Source organism: Moschus berezovskii, chromosome 4, assembly GCF_049115385.1.
Source record: "Moschus berezovskii isolate FMDL1 chromosome 4, NW_MosBer_1.0, whole genome shotgun sequence".
Lineage (NCBI taxonomy): Eukaryota > Metazoa > Chordata > Mammalia > Artiodactyla > Moschidae > Moschus > Moschus berezovskii.
This window is the reverse complement of record NC_142463.1, coordinates 25,295,809-25,316,029: the sequence shown is the minus strand read 5'-3', so window position 1 is coordinate 25,316,029 and position 20,221 is coordinate 25,295,809. Positions and strand designations below refer to the sequence as shown.

General features: G+C 38.7%; 1 protein-coding gene across 3 annotated transcripts in view; it reads left to right on the top strand.

The window, feature by feature from the left end:
• FAF1 (Fas associated factor 1) overlaps positions 1 to 20,221 on the top strand; it is a 514,461-nt gene that overhangs the window by 441,949 nt on the left and 52,291 nt on the right. For all 3 annotated transcript variants that reach the window (XM_055403873.2, XM_055403872.2, XM_055403871.1), the window contains exons 16-17: positions 6,628 to 6,708; positions 8,342 to 8,419. In XM_055403873.2, the coding sequence (XP_055259848.1) occupies positions 6,628 to 6,708; positions 8,342 to 8,419 (159 nt within the window). The remainder of the gene's footprint in view (positions 1 to 6,627; positions 6,709 to 8,341; positions 8,420 to 20,221) is intronic.

The following is a 20,221-nucleotide window of genomic DNA, read 5'->3' as shown; positions in this document are numbered from 1 at the left end:
GATAGTAGTCTAGATACTATAGAATATATAGAGTCCTTTCCCTTAGGGAGTTTACAGCTCAAGTAGGGAGTAGTGAGACAGATATACAGATGAGTGTGGCACAAAGCATCATGAGAGCAGTGACAAGTATGCTACAGGTGAAAGGCTCCAGTAGAGGTTATTGCTTAGTTCTGAGCAATCCAGCTTCTCATTTTCCTATAACAGAAAGTATTTTTATACTAAGTAGTCCAAGCCATAGATCAGGCAGCACCTGAAACCTGCTCCTAAACCAGATCATCCAGCTGTTCTACCTCCACCTAATCAACAGTGTATTTCTAATCACTTTGTCTGATGCATCCCCTAAGATTTAGCAAGGGGAACCTCTGCAAGGACAGTATTTGTAGGACATAGAAATTCCAAGAGGCACAGTTTATGAATGAACTGTTCACCACAGTACCTGGAATTGTCCTAAAAGTTTGATCGTAATATGGGCTTCCCAGGTGGTTCAGTGGTAAAGAATCTCTTCCCAGTGCAAAAGATGCGGGTTCAATCTCTGATCCGAGGAGATTCCCTGGAGAAGGAAATGGCAACCCACTCCAGTATTCTTGCCTGAAAAAAACCCATGGAGAGAGGAGCCTGGCAGCTATAGTCCATGGGGTCGCAAAGAGTCAGACACAGCTTAGCAAGTGAACAACAACAGCAACATAGGATAATGGGGGGAAAGGCTAAGCAACATTCTCTATATCCCCAAATTGGAAATGACTGTGAGTAGGACAGTTGGAGAGGCAAGTATAAAATCTACAAGACAGAAAAAAAAAAAAAAGGATGATAGTCATTCATAGGCAACTACCAAACATGCCCAAAGCTATGACCATGATGGAATTTAGGAAAATTGACCCTGAGCCACATGCCTGAGCTGGTCCTTCTGTCTCCCTGTCTGATACTCAGGGACATTGTGAGTAAGGAAAGGAACGTTGAATTACCAGGGGAGAGGAGAGGAAAATATTGCTGATCTGGATTCAAATCTAAGTTTTAACTTAATGGTCTTGTGTAAATTATTTACCCTTATGTGATTTCAGTTTCTTTATCTGTATACTGGTCTCTTATATTTCTAACAATATATGAAAAACTGTTGGGATTTTGAGGGATAGAGCCAGTGGAACAAGATGTTTTCCAGTTGGTAAGAGTGACATTATTTAAGAAACAAAACGAAAATAATGCAAAACTTGAACACTGAACTTGTCACAGTAAATCAGTAGATGCCTAAAATAATGATGAAGGTGGTCCATGTATAATTATTTATGTCTTCCTCTATTAAACTGTGTCCTGCTTCTGTATTCGGTATTCCTGCTTCACACTGCTAGTGTGATGCCTAAAGTAAAATTGGTGCTTAATAAATATTTGTAAGAAAGAAAGAAGGGCAGAGAAATAGAAGGGAGAAGAGGGGAGAGGGAAGGAAGAAAGTTAGCTGGCTTAGGAAGTCCTGTCACAACAGGTGCCACATTTTATGCCACGGATCCCTGTATTTAATGATCTTTCATATCTGCAACAGTCTGTTTTAAAACAGAGCTGTTCACCTAGAATACTTCTATTATAGACTGTATTTGTGCTCAGAGATCCCTTTGTGGTGTGTACATAGTGTCATAACAGGTTATTTCTTCCCAGCTAGTCAGTTTCATTGACTCAGATGGAGCTGCTTTGTGAATGAACTGTGTCATTTTCCTCCCTAATTTTTACAGTAGACCAATAAATGTTTTATGCCTGGAAAGGCAGCTCATTTATTCAACAGATGCTTGTTAAATGCCTCCCAAAAGTTAGGCATTGTGCAAAACACTTGTAATATAAAGGTATGTAATATGGACAACGTCCCTGCCTTTATGGTGCTTACAGTTGTCATGGGGGACTCTCACATTAAGTAAACAATCATATGACAATACAATTGTGATAAATGTTTTTAAAGGGAAAGTACAGGATGTTACAAGAAAAATCTAAACTAATTTGTGGATGGGATCAAAAAGTATGTTACAGTTAAAATTTTAAGCATCTTAAATATTTCCCTATTTGAAATATTAAAAGAGAACTTGCGTAGGTTGTTGATAATATTAGGGATATCTAAATTTGGAAAGATAGACTTGTTCAGAAAGGCACAGAAACCTTAAAAATTTGATTCAACTTAATAAATGACTGAAAAGGGAGACACTGTTTACCCAAGAATACATAGCTTGCTAATAACATGGCTGGAACTTGAACACAGGTCTACTAATCTTCTCATTACCTCTCTCAGTGAAAAAATAAGATATTATACATCAAATATAGATCAGCCATGGCCAAAAGAGCTATTAAGTGTCCACTCTGTACAAGCTTATATATTGGGGGAGGGAAGTGCTTACAGAGTAATGAATTAGGCAAATGTAAATATAAACAGAAATATGCAAAATATGTCCTATCAGTCTGGTTGTACCTGGTCATAGTAAAACTGTAGTATGTAGACCAAAGTGGGAAATACCCATTGAAACCAATGAAGATATCTTTAAAGGAATATGCTTCTATTTCTTTAAAATGAAAATACTAATAGCTAAGTACTAAGTCTCCAAGTAGAAGTTTTTACAACCTAGTTTTATTCATGTGTAATATTACATGGCTTGTAAATTATCCTGACTACTTTGCAATCTAAGTGATCTCTCAGGTTAAACATTGTTCCTGATATTTTATTGTAATGTTAAATTTCCCTGGCATACTTCTTCATCATAGATAGTATAGCAATTAACTTTAGGACAGCAACATCTACTTCCTTATAATTTTTTATTTTAAAGACTAGGAATCAATGAAATGTTACTATTCATACCAGAGATTGTAGAGTTAATGGGGTCATTGAAACCAAAAGGAGTATGAGACTTCAGGGAGAAGGCCAACCTTGAGTAGATATCAGAGGGTGCACCTAAGACAGTGCTGAGCATACACTCAGCCTGAGTAAACATATATTGAATCGAGGAGACAAAAAGAAAGAATTAAGTTAAACCGTATGAAATGTCCATTTTTATGAGTCAGACGCCAGCAAATATTGATGACTTTATATAATTCAACCTATCCTGCAAAATAACCATAAAAGGAACCTATACATCAACCAATGTCAACCAATGTGGGTATTTATTAAATTTAAGTACATGTATTGATGGACATCACCAGATGGTCAACACCGAAATCAGATTGATTATATTCTTTGCAACCAAAGATGGAGAAGCTGTATACAGTTAGCGAAAACAAGACCAGGAGCTGACTGTGGCTCAGATCATGAACTCCTTATTGCGAAGTTCAGACTTAAATTGAAGAAAGTAGGGAAAACCACTAGACCATTCAGATATGACCTCAATCAAATCCCTTATGATTATGCAGTGGAAGTGAGAAATAGATTTAAGGGACTAGATCTGATTGATAGAGTGCCTGATGAACTCTGGACGGAGGTTCGTGACATTGTACAGGAGACAGGGACCAAGACCATCCCCATGGAAAAGAAATGCAAAAGAGCGAAATGGCTGTCTGAGGAGGCCTTACAAATAGCTGTAAAAAGAAGAGAGGCGAAAAGCAAAGGAGAAAAGGAAAGATATAAGCATCTGAATGCAGAGTTCCAAAGAATAGCAAGGAGAGATAAGAAAGCCTTCCTCAGTGATCAATGCAAAGAAATAGAGGAAAACAACAGAATAGGAAAAACAAGAGACCTCTTCAAGAAAATTAGAGATTCCAAGGGAACTTTTCATGCAAAGATGGGCTCGATAAAGGACAGAAATGGTATGGACCTAACAGAAGCAGAAGATATTAAGAAGAGGTGGCAGGAATACACAGAAGAACTGTACAGAAAAGATCTTCACGACCAAGATAGTCACAATAACGTGATCACTGACCTAGAGCCAGACATCTTGGAATGTGAAGTCAAGTGGGCCTTAGAAAGCATCACTAGGAACAAAGCTAGTGGAGGTGATGGAATTCCAGTTGAGCTATTTCAAGTCTTGAAAGATGATGCTGTGAAAGTGCTGCACTCAATATGCCAGCAGATTTGGAAAACTCAGCAGTGGCCACAGGACTGGAAGAGGTCAGTCTTCATTCCAGTCCCAAAGAAAGGGAATGCCAAAGAATGCTCAAACTACCGCACAATTGCACTCATCTCACACGCTAGTAAAGTCATGCTCAAAATTCTCCAAGCCAGGCTTCAGCAGTATGTAAACCGTGAACTCCCAGATGTTCAAGCAGGTTTTAGAAAAGGCAGAGGCACCAGAGATCAAATTGCCAACATCCGCTGGATCATGGAGAAAGCAAGAGAGTTTCAGAAAAATATCTATTTCTGCTTCATTGACTATGCCAAAGCCTTTGACTGTGTGGATCACAATAAACTGTGGAACATTCTGAAAGAGATGGGAATCCCAGACCACCTGACCTGCCTCTTGAGAAACCTGTATGCAGGTCAGGAAGCAACAGTTAGAACCAGTCATGGAACAACAGACTGGTTCCAAATAGGAAAAGGTGTACGTCAAGGTTGTATATTGTCACCTTGCTTATTTAACTTCTATGCAGAGTACATCATGAGGAACGCTGGGCTGGAAGAAGCACAAGCTGGAATCAAGATTGCTGGGAGAAATATCAATAACCTCAGATATGCAGATGACACTACCCTTATGGCAGAAAGTGAAGAGGAACTCAAAAGCCTCTTGATGAAAGTGAAAGAGGAGAGTGAAAAGGTTGGCTTGAAGCTCAACATTCAGAAAACAAAGATCATGGCATCTGGTCCCATCACTTCATGGGAAATAGATGGAAAAACAGTGGAAACAGTGTCAGACTTTGTTTTTTTGGGCTCCAAAATCACTGCAGATGCTGATTGCAGCCATGAAATTAAAAGACGCTTGCTCCTTGGAAGGAAAGTTATGACCAACCTTGATAGTATATTAAAAAGCAGAGACATTACTTTGCCGACCAAGGTCCGTCTAGTCAAGGCAATGGTTTTTCCCGTGGTCATGTATGGATGTGAGAGTTGGACTGTGAAGAAAGCTGATCGCCGAAGAATCGATGCTTTTGAACTATGGTGTTGGAGAAGACTCTTGAGAGTCCCTTATACTGCAAGGAGATCCAACCAGTCCATTCTAAAGGAGATCAATCCTGGATGTTCATTGGAGGGACTGATGCTAAAGCTGAAACTCCAGTACTTTGGCCACCTCATGAGACGAGTTGACTCACTGGAAAAGACTCTGATGCTGGGAAAGGTTGGGGGCGGGAGGAGAAGGGGACGACGGAGAATGAGATGGCTGGATGGCATCACCGATTCTGTGGACATGAGTTTGAGTGAACTCCGGGAGTTGGTGATGGACAGGGAGGCCTGGCGTGCTGTGATTCATGGGGTCGCGGAGAGTCGGACACGACTGAGCGACTGAACTGAACTGAACTGAACTGATTGATAAATATGTCCCTGGTGGCTCAGTCGGTGAAGAATCTACATGCAATGCAGGAGACCTGGGTTCGATACCTGGGTTGGGAAGATCCCCTGGAGGAGGGCATGGCAACCCACTTCAGTATTCTTGCCTGGAGAATCCCCAAGGACAGGGGAGCCTGGTGGACTGCAGTCCATGGGGTCACAAAGAGTTGGACACAACTGAGTGAATAAGCACGGCACAGCACATTGATATATTGGCTATACTCCAGAATTTAACAAATAAATTCTGGTAGTTGAATTAACTTAATTTCATATAACATCACAGTTTAAATGTAGGCAGATGGCATAATCACTTCTGACATTAAAAATATTCTAAAAGATCTTCAACTCAAATAATTTCTACATTATGTACACTTCATGAGTGTGAATGTTATGGGGAAATGCTTTCCCTGATGGCTCAGATGGTAAAGAATCTGCCTGCAATGCAGAAGAGCTGGGTTCGATCCCTGGGTCGGGAAGATTCCTGGAGGAGGGCTTGGCAACCCACTCCAGTATTCTTGCCTGGAGAATTCCATGGACAAGGTCCATGTAATATGGACAAGGTCCCTGCCTTTATGGTGCTTGCAGAGGAGCCTGCTAGGCTGCAGTTCAGGGGATCACAAAGAGTCGTACACGACTGAGCAGTTAAGCCCAGCACAGCACAACCAAGCTTTAGCAGTGAGACTTCAGCCTCTTTCTGTGGTAACCAGGGGATTACTTCCTAGTCTTTTTCTGTCTCCCAGCCCTTAGGCCCAGTTCTGACAGTCTCCACGTTTATCTTAGAAAAATCAGGAGAAAAAGAGAAAGGAACTAATCACTGAAAATAACTAAATGTCAAGTACTTTTCTAGACATTAATAGTTTTTATAATATGGTATTGAATTCTCACAACAACCCTATGAGACAAATGTTTCTTTTTTATAGTTGAGGGGAAACTGAGACCTAGAGAACTTAAATAACTTACCCACGGTCACACAATTTGTAAGTGGTGGCACTCGGCTTCAGACTTTTTATTTTCACTGTATACTGTGCTATGCACCTATTACTTGTTTATGTTGTACACTTTACAAGTGCCTCGTTAATTATAATAAATTTATACAGGGATAAGACAAGAGGATTATCATTGTTTTTTTTTTTTTCTTTAAAAAACAGTAATGTGCTAAAATGCATTGAATATTTTCCTTTCTTAATAAGGATGAACGAGAAGCCAGAGAAAATGTGAAGAGAGAACAAGATGAGGCCTATCGCCTTTCACTTGAGGCTGACAGAGCAAAGGTAGGTTTGGTCAAGGAACTTCTGGGATAAAGACATCAATCCTAAATAGTCTTTGATTATTTAAGTGCCAGTCCTTTAATCATCTTGATCCATGAGAGGTGACTTTGCCTTGGAGAAAGCTGGATTCAGTTAACAGAAAGAATATATTTCTGCCTCTGGTTCTTAAAGCATGGTTCATTTTGACAAGATACAGCTTTTTCAAGAATCATGAGAAATGAAGACACAAATGGGCCTGGTATTTAATTCATTTGTTCTTTAATCAGCCTATGGTAAAATTTAGCAATGTTTTAAAAACTCTTCAGGTGATTTTAATGTGCAGTCAGGGTTGAGAACCACTGGCTTATTTAGTGCTTTTGAGCACACACTTCCACAAGAGGAAAATGAATAAGCCACAGTTTCTTACCCTCAAAAGAAGGGTCATTGTGGTCGAGAGTAGATTAAGTCAAGAGCACAGATAGCTGGAACACTTGGGCAAGGATCCTAAATGTTATAAGGGAAGCCCTGAGTTCTGTAAGTGTTCAATGAACAGAATTTCCAGTGGAAAGCTTTTATGGACAGCCAACAAGTGGGAATGTACTTGGAAGGGTTTCATAGAAGAGGCTGTTTATTCCAACCAGATAGAGAAAGAGAGATAAGAGAGGAAGTAATATATGCTAGCAGGAAGGGCAGAAAGCAGGGGTTCATGACAGAGGCTGGTTTGATATTTGGGTACAGGAGAGGTTGGTGACTGTAGCCATGAAATTAAAAGACACTTGCTCCTTGGAAGAAAAGCTGTGACAAACCTAGACAGCATATTAAAAAACAGAGACATTACTCTGCCAACAAAGGTCTGTCTAGTCAAAGCTATGGTTTTTCCAGTAGTCATGTCTGGATATGAAAGTTGGACCATAAGGAAAGCTGAGTGCTGAAAAACTGATACTTTTGAACTGTGGTGTTGGAGAAGACTCTTGAGAGTCCTTTGGACTGCAAGGAGATAAAACCAGTCAATCCTAAAGGAAATCAGTCCTAAATATTCATTGGAAGGACTGATGCTGAAGCTTCAATACTTTGGCCACCTGATGCAGATAACTGACTCATTAGAAAAGACCCTGATGCTGGGGAAGATTGAAGGAAGGAGGAGATGGGGATGGCAGAGGATGAGATGACTGGATGGCATCACTGATTTGATGGACATGAGTTTAAGCAAGCTCCAGGACTTAGTGATGGACAGGGAAGCCTGGCATGCTGCAGTCTGTGGGGTGGCAAAGAGTCGGACATGACCGATTGACTGAACTGAACTGAACTGAGGTAGCAGAAAAGACCAGAAAGGATGACTAGAGAAAGGCTCTAAAGGATCTTGAATGCTGCACTACCCAGAGCACCTAAGCATAGGTTTAATAGGAACCTAAGCTGGCATGCTGTGATTCATGGGGTCGCAAAGAGTCGGACGCAACTGAACTGAACTGAACTGAAGTGAACTGAAACATGATCAGAGACCTATGCTTTGTTGTTGCTCTAATTTCCATCTTTGTTCCAGAGAGAAACATTTTCATTACTACAGTATACCTCTGGGCCATGCTGAGAATGAATTTTTTCTTTTTTTAAGTAGACCAGTGTTTACTGAGTGTTGAATTCCATTCTGTTTTATCAACAGAGGGAAGCTCATGAGAGAGAAATGGCAGAACAATTTCGTTTGGAACAGATTCGAAAAGAACAAGAAGAAGAACGTGAGGTAGGGCATAATTTTTAGAAAAGTTATTAAAATGCTATGTCTGTTTCTCTTGCATTTGATACTAAGGATGTTAATATTTCTTATAACTTAATTCTTTCCCCTTTTCCCAGACTCATTTTAGTATGGAAAACTAACCTTTTTTAAAGAAGAATCATTCCTGATCTGTTATGTTGTTGAACTCTTAGAAAACTTGACCTTGTACTAGATTCATGGTTTTCTATTCTTCTCAATTCCTCTCCCCTTTCTTGCCTGACAGTTACTTCCATCCTTCCTAAATACTGTCTCACCCCACGAAGACTGTATTTTCTACCCTTTTCCCAGGCTTCACTATACCCACCCAAAGAAGTAGAGTTACTCCTGCAACATCTTGCACTGGGCCCCTAATTATGAGAAATCCATGTAGTTTGGCTGATTTTTCACCCCCTTGAATTCATGTCATGTCTGTGATAACATAGAGAATTTTTCATTCACTCATTTTGCAAATATTTTTTGACTACTTAGTACATGTCTGAAATCTTTGGGAATAGGGATACAGATATGGGTCCTCCCCTCCAGGAATTCATAGTCTTATAAAAAAATAAAATTATATAATATTTGTAAAAGTTATTCTAGTGATTTACCTGAAGTGCAATGGGGAAAAAAACGAAGTGGTATCAAATGACTTCCTTGGATGGCTCACAGAAAAGGTCTTTCAGAATTTTTTGCTAAACATGAAATTAATGGCCAAATTCATTTATCAAAAGAGTAAGCAAGTAATGGAAAAGCGGGGAGGGCCCTAACCTGGGCTGAGGAAAACTCCATTAGTCTTCATTGTTTGTCAGAGGATGCTGCCTCATAACTTATTCAGCAGATTTTTAAAAATTGATATATAGTTGATTTTACAACATAGTGTTAGTTTCAGGTGTACAGAGAAATGATTCAGATACACACACACACACATATATTTTTTTTTTCAAATTCTGTTCCATTATAGATAATTACAACGTTTTGAATGTAGTTCCCTATGATATACAATAAGTTATTTTTGTTTATTTTTTATATAGTGGTGTGTTAATCCCATACTCCTGTTTTATCCCTTTCCCCTTCTTTCCTTTTTGGTAACCATAATATTGGTCTTTCTTAGTCTGACTTACTTCACTTAGAATGATAATCTCTTGGTCCATCCATGTTGCCACATATGGCAATATTTCATTCTTTTTTATGGCTGAGTAATATTCCATTGTGTATAGGTAGCGCATCTTCTTTATCCATTGATCTGTTGATGGACACTTAGGTTGCTTCCATGTCTTGGCTATTGCAAACAGTGCTGCTGTTTGTGCCTCAGTGTAAACCCACAGAGGTGTATGTGACTTTTCAAACTAGAGTTTTTCATCTTTTCTGGATATATGCCCAGGGGTAGGATTGCTGGATCATATGGTAGCTCTACTTTTAGTTTTTAAAGAAACCTCCATACTGTTCTCCATACAGTGTAGGAGGGTTCCCTTTTCTCTACACCCTCTCCAGCATCAACAAATGATTTTTGGATAAGAATTATGCTTAGCACAAAGAGAAACAAAGGCTAGAAAGACATATTCTGCCTGCAAGAAGAGATTACATGTTGTAGGGAAGATGCAACATGCCTGCAATTAACAGCAGATCAAGGAAAAGGGTGCTAAGTAACATAAGAGAAATAAAAGAAAAATACTTAGGGGCAAAGTAAAAATCTTTCACAGCTTTTGAAATCAGACAACACTATAGAAGAGGTGATATTTGAGGTAGGTCTTGAGAAATGTGTAAGATTTCACTGTTTGGAAATCAGAGTTTATCCATATTCAAACACTTATTGAATGCCTATCACATATGTGCAAGATACTATAACTGACAAACTCTAGTCTTCGTACATGCTGAAGACTCTCAATAATGGAAGGTAGAAATAATTTGTTGAACATCTTCTGTGTGTCAGGTACTCTGCCAGCTGCTTTACCTGTGCTTACTTATTGACCATTAAAACTAGCTACAAGGTTAGAGATTTCTTTTCACATGTGAGAAAACTGAAACTCATTGAGAAGTCACACATAGAAATGGGAACAGCTGAGATTCTCACTTAGATCTTTATGACTATGTAACAAGCTCATGCTCTTTTGCTTACTCTATTCCAGTACAAGGACATTTTTCATTGTGTATGACCATAGGAATCGTGTGTAGAGTTTCATAAAAGTTTGGATAAGAGATTTGTCACTATACTTTTAGGCTATTTCAAGAAATACAGTGTTTTTAAAAAGTATTTATTTGACTGCAAAGAGTCTTAATTCCAGCATCTTTAGTTGTGGCATGCAGGATCTAGTTTCCTTACCAGGGATTGAACCCAGGCCCCCTGCATTGAGGACTTCACAGGTGGCACACTGGTAAAGAATCTGCCTGCCAAGTGGGAGACCTGGGTTCAAGCCCTGCATCCAGAAAATGCCCTGGAGTAGGAAATGGCAGCCCACTCCAGTATTCTTGCTTGGAACATTCCATGGACAGAGGAACCTGGCAGGCAACAGTCCATGGGGTCGTAAGTGTCAGACGTGACTGAGTGACTAAGCACACCCCTTCATTGAAAATGTGGAGTCTTAGCCACTGGACTATGAGGGAAGTCCCAAGAAATATAGTTTTAAAATATTAGAACTTTCATGCTCTTTCACAAATGTGCTTGCTCTCTCTCTCATAGTATATTTTCAACATATATTTGCTAGATGCCAAGTGTACACAATTAACTGCCTGTTTTAGACCTAGAAAGTGAAAGTGAGAGTCACTCAGTCATGTCCAGCTCTTTGAAACCCAATGGACTATACAGTCCATGGAATTCTCTAGGCCAGAATACTAGAGTGGGTAGCTTTTCCCATCTCCAGGAAGTCTTGAGCTTGGTAGCATATGTACTTTCTTCTGATGATTTACCTTCTTTACCCTTGGCTAAAATTTTCTCTTTTTTCAAATGTTGGTAAAGCTGGTCCTCTCATAGAAAACCCCATAAATATCCTTTAGCATACATCAGTGCAAGTGCATTCCAGCTGTAAACATGTGTAAGGACAGGACGCAGGGCTAGAAAGGATAAATCATACTTTGCAGCTAGTCATTACTTGAACTTGTCCTTTGGTGTACTCCCAAAAACAGCTTCAGGTAATGCTGAACTATCCTTTCCCTCAGAGAGTCGCATTAATGGCTTTTATAAATCCCACTACTGAGAAACTGTTTATCTTCTGCTTATCTTAGTTTGGGCTTCCCTGGTGGCTCAGGGATAAAGAATCTGCCTCCAGCGCAGGAAACACAGATTCGATCCCTGGATCAGGAAGATAACCGCTGGAGGAGGAAATAGCAACCCACTCCAGTATTCTTGCTAGGAAAATCCTGTGGACAGAGGAGCCTGGTAGGCTACAGTCCATGGAGTTACAAAGAGTCAGACACGACTGAGCACGAGCACCTATCTCAATTTAATTCATTGCTATCCAGACTCAGTTGTTCCTATTTTTTCCTGGAGCACCAGTTAACATATTTCAGCACACTAGTGTATAACAAATGTCTCTTTGGGAGAAGCTGGTATTTTGAAATCTCTGAAAAAGCTGAGACCCAGGGAGATTATACAGTTTGCTTATGGTCACCAAACTGGTTGGACACATAATCTGGATTAGAAACCAAGTCACCTGACTGTTCACAGTAACACTGAATCCCTTTCTAACCAGAAAACCTAACCTATGTAATTGCATTGAGAAACAAGAATGGTTTTATTATTTTTATTATCTCTGCTACTGCTAAGTCACTTCAGTCGTGTCCGACTCTGTGTGACCCCATAGACGGAAGCCCACCAGGCTCCCCCGTCCCTGGGATTCTCCAGGCAAGAACACTGGAGTGGGTTGCCATTTCCTTCTCCAATGTGTGAAAGTGAAAAGTGAAAGTGAAGTAGCTCAGTCGCGTCCAACCCTTAGCGACCCCACGGACTGCAGCCTACCAGGCTCCTCCATCCATGGAATTTTCTAGGCAATAGTACTGGAGTGGCTTGCCATTGCCTTCTCCGTTTATTATCTCTAAGTATTACAAAATTCTTTAGGAAAATTAAGTACTGAATAGTTAGATCACCTTGGTTACAGGAAAATTCCTTAGGGATTGGCTTTATTTTGCTGTGGTAAGTCCTAAAGTAAAATTAGTAAAATCTAGGAATGCATTTTGATCTGGTCCTTGGCCATGATAGGTGAAAGTCTGTAAGACCATTCTGAAGGGAAAAACAAAGAAATGACAACAAAAATTTGTGCTGTCTTGCTAATTTATATATCTACTTATTCTTTCCAAAATGAGTTTCAAGTAACTGACATAAATACATGCAATTTGATTCAGATGGATTAAAAGCAAAAGAAAAGATATAGAAATCAAGACAAGGTAAATTAAGGAAGATAAAGCCAAAGATAAGATTAATATGTTGACAACAGATAATCCAGCAGAGAAACCAAATACAGATGACTGAGTTCTGTACATTTGCCACAGAATTTTTATTTGCTTCTCTTGGGCTAAAGGAAAATATGATTGTTTACAGGTGTTGCTCTGTCTATAATATCAGATAAAAGCTGATGTTACAGTCCCTCAGAAGGTGCCTAGATTTTTCAAGCACAAAGACCATAGAGCGATATTCTATATGGTTCCTGTTCAAGAGGGAACTATGCAGTATGGTGAATACTGTACTGAATTATATCCAGTAGCTGTAATAACAATAGCAAGTCATGTATAACAGCTTCTTACAACTTTCAACTTTAAAGTCATAAGACTAGAGCACAATTTAATGAAAGCATCTCTGCAGAGGCTCAAACAATACATTTTTCTGATAGTTCAGTTTAAATAATGGATTTTATCTTAATTAAAGAAATGTATAGGGCTTCCCTGGTGGCTCAGTGGTAAAGAAACTGCCTGCCTATGCAGGAGACATGGGTTCAATCCCTGATCTGGGAAGATCCCACATGCTGCAGAGCAGCTAAGCCCATGTGCCACAACTGTTGAGCCTGTGCTCTTGAGCCCAGGAGCCACAACTGCTGAGCCCTCGTGCCACAACTACTGAAACCCGCGTGCCTTAGAGCACATTCTCTGCAACAAGAGAAACCACTGCAATAAGAAGCCTGTGCACTGCAACTAGAGACTATCCCCCACGCTAGAGAAAGCCTGTGTAGCAACAAAGGCCTGGCACAGCCAAAAAATAAATTTAAAACAACAAACTATTTTTAAAGAAATGTATGAACTACATATCCTTTAAGAAATCTTTCCTGAATATTGTTTTTTTGCCACTGAGTTTGGAGTAAGTAGAGAAGGTTTCAACTGAAATTGTTGACTCCCAATCTTTTAATCAGTCAGTATTCAGCAAATATTTGTTAATAATTTTATGTGTACAGATCAATGAATCTGGTACTGTGGGTACTATATAGCAAGTGTGAGATAGCCTGTACCTTCAGGGAACTCACTCTTTAGTACAGGGGGGTAGATGAACACCAAATAACTATAGAAAAACACAATATACAATGTAAAAACCATTAGAATAGCAGATTTGGAGGAAGATGAACTCTGACTAGGAAGGCAGTGAGGAAGACTTAACAGAGGAAGGAAGCTTTGGAGGACTGATAATACATTGGTGGTTAAAGATGAAGTAGAGAGTATTTTGGATGGATTGAATAGATAGGTGGTTGTATGAATATGTAAGACAATTGCTAACAAGTATGAAAGGGGAAATTAACAAGAACACAATAATAGTGGGAGACTTGCATACCCTGCTCACACCTATGGATAGAACAACTAAACAGAAAATTAACAAGGAAACACAAACTTTAAATAATACAATAGACCAGTTAGACCTAATTGATATCTATAGGACATTTCACCCCCAAACAATGAATTTCACCTTTTTCTCAAGTGCACATGGCACCTTCTCCAGGATAGATCACATCCTGGGCCATAAATCTAGCCTTGGTATACTCAAAAAAATTGAAATCATTCCAAGCATCTTTTCTGACCACAATGCAGTAAGATTAGATCTCAATCACAGGAGAAAAACTATTAAAAATTCCATCATATGGAGGCTGAAAATATGCTGCTGAATAACCAACAAGTCATAGAAGAAATCAAAAAAGAAATCAAAATATGCATAGAAACAAATGAAAATGAAAACACAACAACCCAAAACCTATGGGACACTATAAAAGCAGTGCTAAGGGGAAGGTTCATAGCAATACAGGCATACCTCAAAAAGCAAGAAAAAAGTCAACTAAATAACCTAACTCTGCACCTAAAGCAACTAGAAAAGGAAGAAATGAAGAACCCCAGGGTTAGTAGAAGGAAAGAAATCTTAAAAATTAGGGCAGAAATAAATGCATAAGAAACAAAAGAGACCATAGCAAAAATCAACAAAGCCAAAGGCTGGTTCTTTGAGAGGATAAATAAAATTGACAAACCTCTAGCCAGACTCATCAAGAAACAAAGGGAGAAAAATCAAATCAGTAAAATTAGAAATGAAAATGGAGAGATCACTACAGACAACACAGAATACAAAGGTTCATAAGAGACTACTATCAGCAATTATATACCAATAAAATGGACAACTTGGAAGAAATGGACAAATTCTTAGAAAAGTACCACTTTCCAAAACTGAACCCGGAAGAAATAGAAAATCTTAACAGACCCATCACAAGCACGGAAATTGAAACTGTAATCAGAAATCTTCCAGCAAACAAAAGCTCAGGTCCAGATGGCTTTCACAGCTGAATTCTACCAAAAATTTAGAGAATAGCCAGCACCTATCCTACTCAAACTCTTCCAGAAAATTGCAGAGGAAGGTAAACTTCTAAACTCATTCTATGAGGCCACCATTACCCTAATACCAAAACCTGACAAAGATGCCACAAAGAAAGAAAACTACAGGCCAATATCACTGATGAACATAGATGCAAAAATCCTTAACAAAATTCTAACAATCAGAATCCAGCAACACATTACAAAGATCATACATCATGACCAAGTGGGCTTTATCCCATGAATGCAAGGATTCTTCAATATCCACAAATCAATCAATGCAATACACCACATTAACAAATTGGAAAAAGAAAAGCCTTATGAATGTCTCAATAGGTGCAGAGAAAGCCTTTGACAAAATTCAACATCCATTTATGATAAAAATCCAGAAAGCAGGAATAGAAGAAACATACCTCAACATAATAAAAGCTATATATGACAAAACCACAGCAAACATTATCCTCAGTGGTGAAAAATTGAAAGCATTTCCCCTAAAGTCAGGAACAAGAGAAGGGTGCCCACTCTCACCACTACTATTCAACATAGTTTTGGAAGTTTTGGTCACAGCAGTCAGAGCAGAAAAAGAAATAAAAGGAATCCAAACTGGAAAAGAAGAAGTAAAACTCTCCCTGTTTGCAGATGACATGATCCTCTACATAGAAAACCCTAAAGACTCCACCAGAAAATTACTAGAGCTAATCAATGAATACAGTAAAGTTGCAGGATATAAAATCAACACACAGAAATCCCTTGCATTCCTATATGCTAATAATGAGAAATTAGAAAGAGAAATGAAGGAAACAATTCCATTCACCATTGCAATGAAAAGAATAAAATACTTAGGAATATATCTACCTAAAGAAACAAAAGACCTATATATAGAAAACTATAAAACACTGGTGAAAGAAATCAAAGAGGACACTAATAGATGGAGAAATATACCATATTCATGGATCAAAAGAATCAATATAGTGAAAATGAGTATACTACCCAAAGTAATCTGTAGATTCAATGCAATCCCTATCAAGCTACCAACGGTATTTTTCACAGAACTAGAACAAATTTCACAATTTGTATGGAAATACAAAAAACCTCCAATAGCCAAAGCAATCTTGCAAAAGAAGAATGGAACTGGAAGAATCAACCTGCCAGACTTCAGGCTCTACTACACAGCCACAGTCAACAAGACAGTCTGGTACTGGCACAAAGACAGAAATATAGATCAATGGAACAAAATAGAAAGCCCAGAGATAAATCCATGCACCTATGGACACCTTATCTTTGACAAAGGAGGCAAGAATATTCAGTGGAGAAAAGACAATCTCTTTAACAAGTGGTGCTGGGAAAACTGGTAAACCACTTATAAAAGAGTGAAACTAGAACACTTTCTAACGCCATACACAAAAATAAATTCAAAATGGATTAAAGATCTAAACATAAGACCAGAAACTATAAAACTCCTAGAGGAGAAGATAGGCAAAACACCCTCTGACATAAATCACAGCAGGATCCTCCATGACCCACCTCCCATAATATTGGAAATAAAAGCAAAAATAAACAAATGGGACCTAATTAAAGTTAAAAGCTTCTGTACAACAAAGGAAACTATAAGCAAGGTGAAAAGGCAGCCTTCAGAATGGGAGAAAATAATAGCAAATGAAACAACTAACAAAGAATTAATCTCAAAAATATAACGGCAACTCCTGCAGCTCAGTTCCAGAAAAATAAACAACCCAGTCAAAAAATGGGCCAAAGAACTAAACAGACATTTCTCCAAAAAAGACATACAGATGGCTAACAAACACATGAAAAGATGCTCAGCATCACTCATTATTAGAGAAATGCAAATCAAAAGCACAATGAGGTACCATTTCACACCAGTCAGAATGGCGCTATCCAAAAGTCTACAAGCAATAAATGCTAGAGAGGGTGTGGAGAAAAGGGAACCCTCTTACACTGTTGGTGGGAATGCAATCTAGTACAGCCACTATGGAGAACAGTGTGGAGATTCCTTAAAAAACTGGAAATAGAACTGCCATATGACCCAGCAATCCCACTTCTGGGCATACACACCGAGGAAACCAGAATTGAAAGAGATACATGTACCCCAATGTTCATCGCAGTACTGTTTATAATAGCCAGGACATGGAAGCAACCTAGATGTCCATCTGCAGATGAATGGATAAGAAAGCTTTGGTACATATACACAATGGAGTATTACTCAGCCATTAAAATGAATACATTTGAATCAGTTCTGATGAGGTGGATGAACCTGGAGCCTATTATACAGAGTGAAGTAAGCCAGAAAGAAAAACACCAATACAGTATACTAATGCATATATATGGAATTTAGAAAGATGGTAACGATAACCCTGTATGTGAGACAGCAAAAGAGACACAGATATATAGAACAGTCTTTTGGACTCTGTGTCAGAGTACGAGGGTGGGATGATTTGGGAGAATGGCATTGAAACATGTATATTATCATATGTGAAGCAAATCACCAGTCCAGGTTTGATGCATGATTCAGGATGCTTGGGGCTGGTGCACTGGGATGACCCAGAGGGATGATATGGGGAGGGAGGTGGGAGGGAGGTTCAGGATGGGGAACACATGTACACCCAGGGCGGATTCTTGTCAATGTATGGCAAAACCAATACAATATTATAAAGTAATTCGCCTCCAATTAAAATTTAAAAAATAAATAAATAAATAAAAATAAAATAGATGAAAAAAATTAAGTATTCTGCTGCTAGCCTTGTGAACCATTAAACTAGAAATTTCATTTTCATGGTACCCAAACTATTACCTGCAGCCTGTTCTTCATATCCAGAAGCAGCCCAAAAATCATATATCTGAATATTAGTTTATGAAATATGATCTCATTTGCCTTGATTTACTTTATCCAGCAGCAAGGCTATATTTTTAGTAAGCTTTTATACGTTCTAGATGGATGGTTGGTTGCCAGAAGAGAATGGCTCCAGGATTGGGTCAGACCAGCAGTACCTGTACAAGATCCATTACACTTATTTGATGATCTCATTTATTATTATGATTTTAAGTACTGTCTATACATTTGGCCCCCAAATTTATATCTCCATCTCCCCCCATTTCTCAAACTCCAGTCATGAATATTTAATTGCCAGCCCATCATCTCCATTTAGATGTCTAATAGGCATCACAAACTTAACATGTCTTAAACTGAACAACTGATCTTACTCTCCCCACCCAATCTTACCTTCCACAGTCTTCCCTATCATAATAAGTGGAAAATCTTTCCAGTTGTTTCAGCCAAAAACCTTGAAACTACTCTTAACTTCTCTCTTTCATGTCCCTATTTAATGAGCAAATCCTGTTGACTCTACCTTCAAAATATATGTGGAACTCAGATGCTTCTCACTAACTCCACTGCTACCACCCTCACCTAAGCAACCATTTTCTGTTACCTGGATTACTTTAGTATCCTTGCAGCTTGACTCCATACCTCCATTTTGCCTTTCCTGTATGTCTTTTGATATATTCTTCTTTAAACAATTGACATATCATGTCATTTCACATCACCTGTCTTCATATCTCAGAATAAAAGCTAAAATCTTCACAGTGATTTTAATCAAAATCTTTGCAGGATTTTTTTTCTTTTTCTAGATGTTGACAAATGGATTCTAAAATTTTTATGAAAAGCCAGTAGAACTAGAATAGCCAAAAATCAATTTTGGAAGAAAAGAGTCAGTGGATTTATACTACTAGAGTTCAAGACAGTATAATCAAGGTAGTGTGGGGATTGCCAAAATGATTGTCACATATATTCATGATATAGAACAAAGAATCCAGAAATGAGATCCACGTGTGTGGATCGACAGTTGATTTTTGAAAAAGTGCCAAGACAATTCAATGGAGAAAGGATGGTCTTTTCAACAAATGATGCTGCAAACTAGAGTATATCCATATGCAAAACAAAATTGAAGACAAAACAGTGAAAACACTTTCAATTCATATCTTGCATCATGTTCAATAATTAACTGAAAATGGGTCATAAACCTAAATGTAAAACCTAAAACTATTAAAGTCCTAAAAGAAAACATAGGAGAAAACCTTCATGGTTTAGAGTGAAGCAAAGATTTCTTAGTTCTGACACCAAAAGCACAAGTCAAAAAATAACAAATATTTAGACTTCATCAAAATTAAGAACTTGTATTCAGAAGACATCGTTAAGAAACTGAAAAGACAAGCCACAGACTGAAAGAAAAGTCATCTTTCTAATATCCAGAATATATAATGAACTCTCAAGGCTCAATAATTAAAAAAAAAAACAACCCTAGTTTTAAAATGTGCCAAATATTTGAACAGACACTTCACCAAGGAAGATATACATCAGGGCAAATAAGGGCGTGAGAAGATACTCAACATTATTAGTCACTCAGTTCACTTCAGTTCAGTCGCTCAGTCGTGTCCGACTCTCCACGACCCCATGAATCACAGCACGCCAGGCCTCCCTATCCATCACCAACTCCCGGAGTTCACTCAAACTCATGTCCATCAAGTCGGTGATGCCATCCAGCCATCTCATTCTCTGTCGTCCCCTTCTCCTCTGTCCCTAATCCCTCCCAGCATCAGAGTCTTTTCCAATGAGTCAACTCGTCACATGAGGTGGCCAAAGTATTGGAGTTTCAGCTTCAGCATCACTCCTTCCAGTGAGCACCCAGGACTGATCTCCTTTAGAATGGACTAGTTGGATCTCCTTGCAGTCCAAGGGACTCTCAAGAGTCTTCTCCAACACCACAGTTCAAAAGCATCAATTCTTCTATGCTCAGCTTTCTTCACAGTCCAACTCTCACATCCATACATGACCACTGGAAAAACCATAGCCTTGACTAGACGGACCTTTGTTGGCAAAGTAATGTCTCTGCTTTTTAATATGCTATCTGGGTTGGTCATAACTTTCCTTCCATGGAGTAAGCGTCTTTTAATTTCATGGCTGCATCTGCAGTGATTTTGGAGCCCAAAAAATAGTCTGACCCTGTTTCC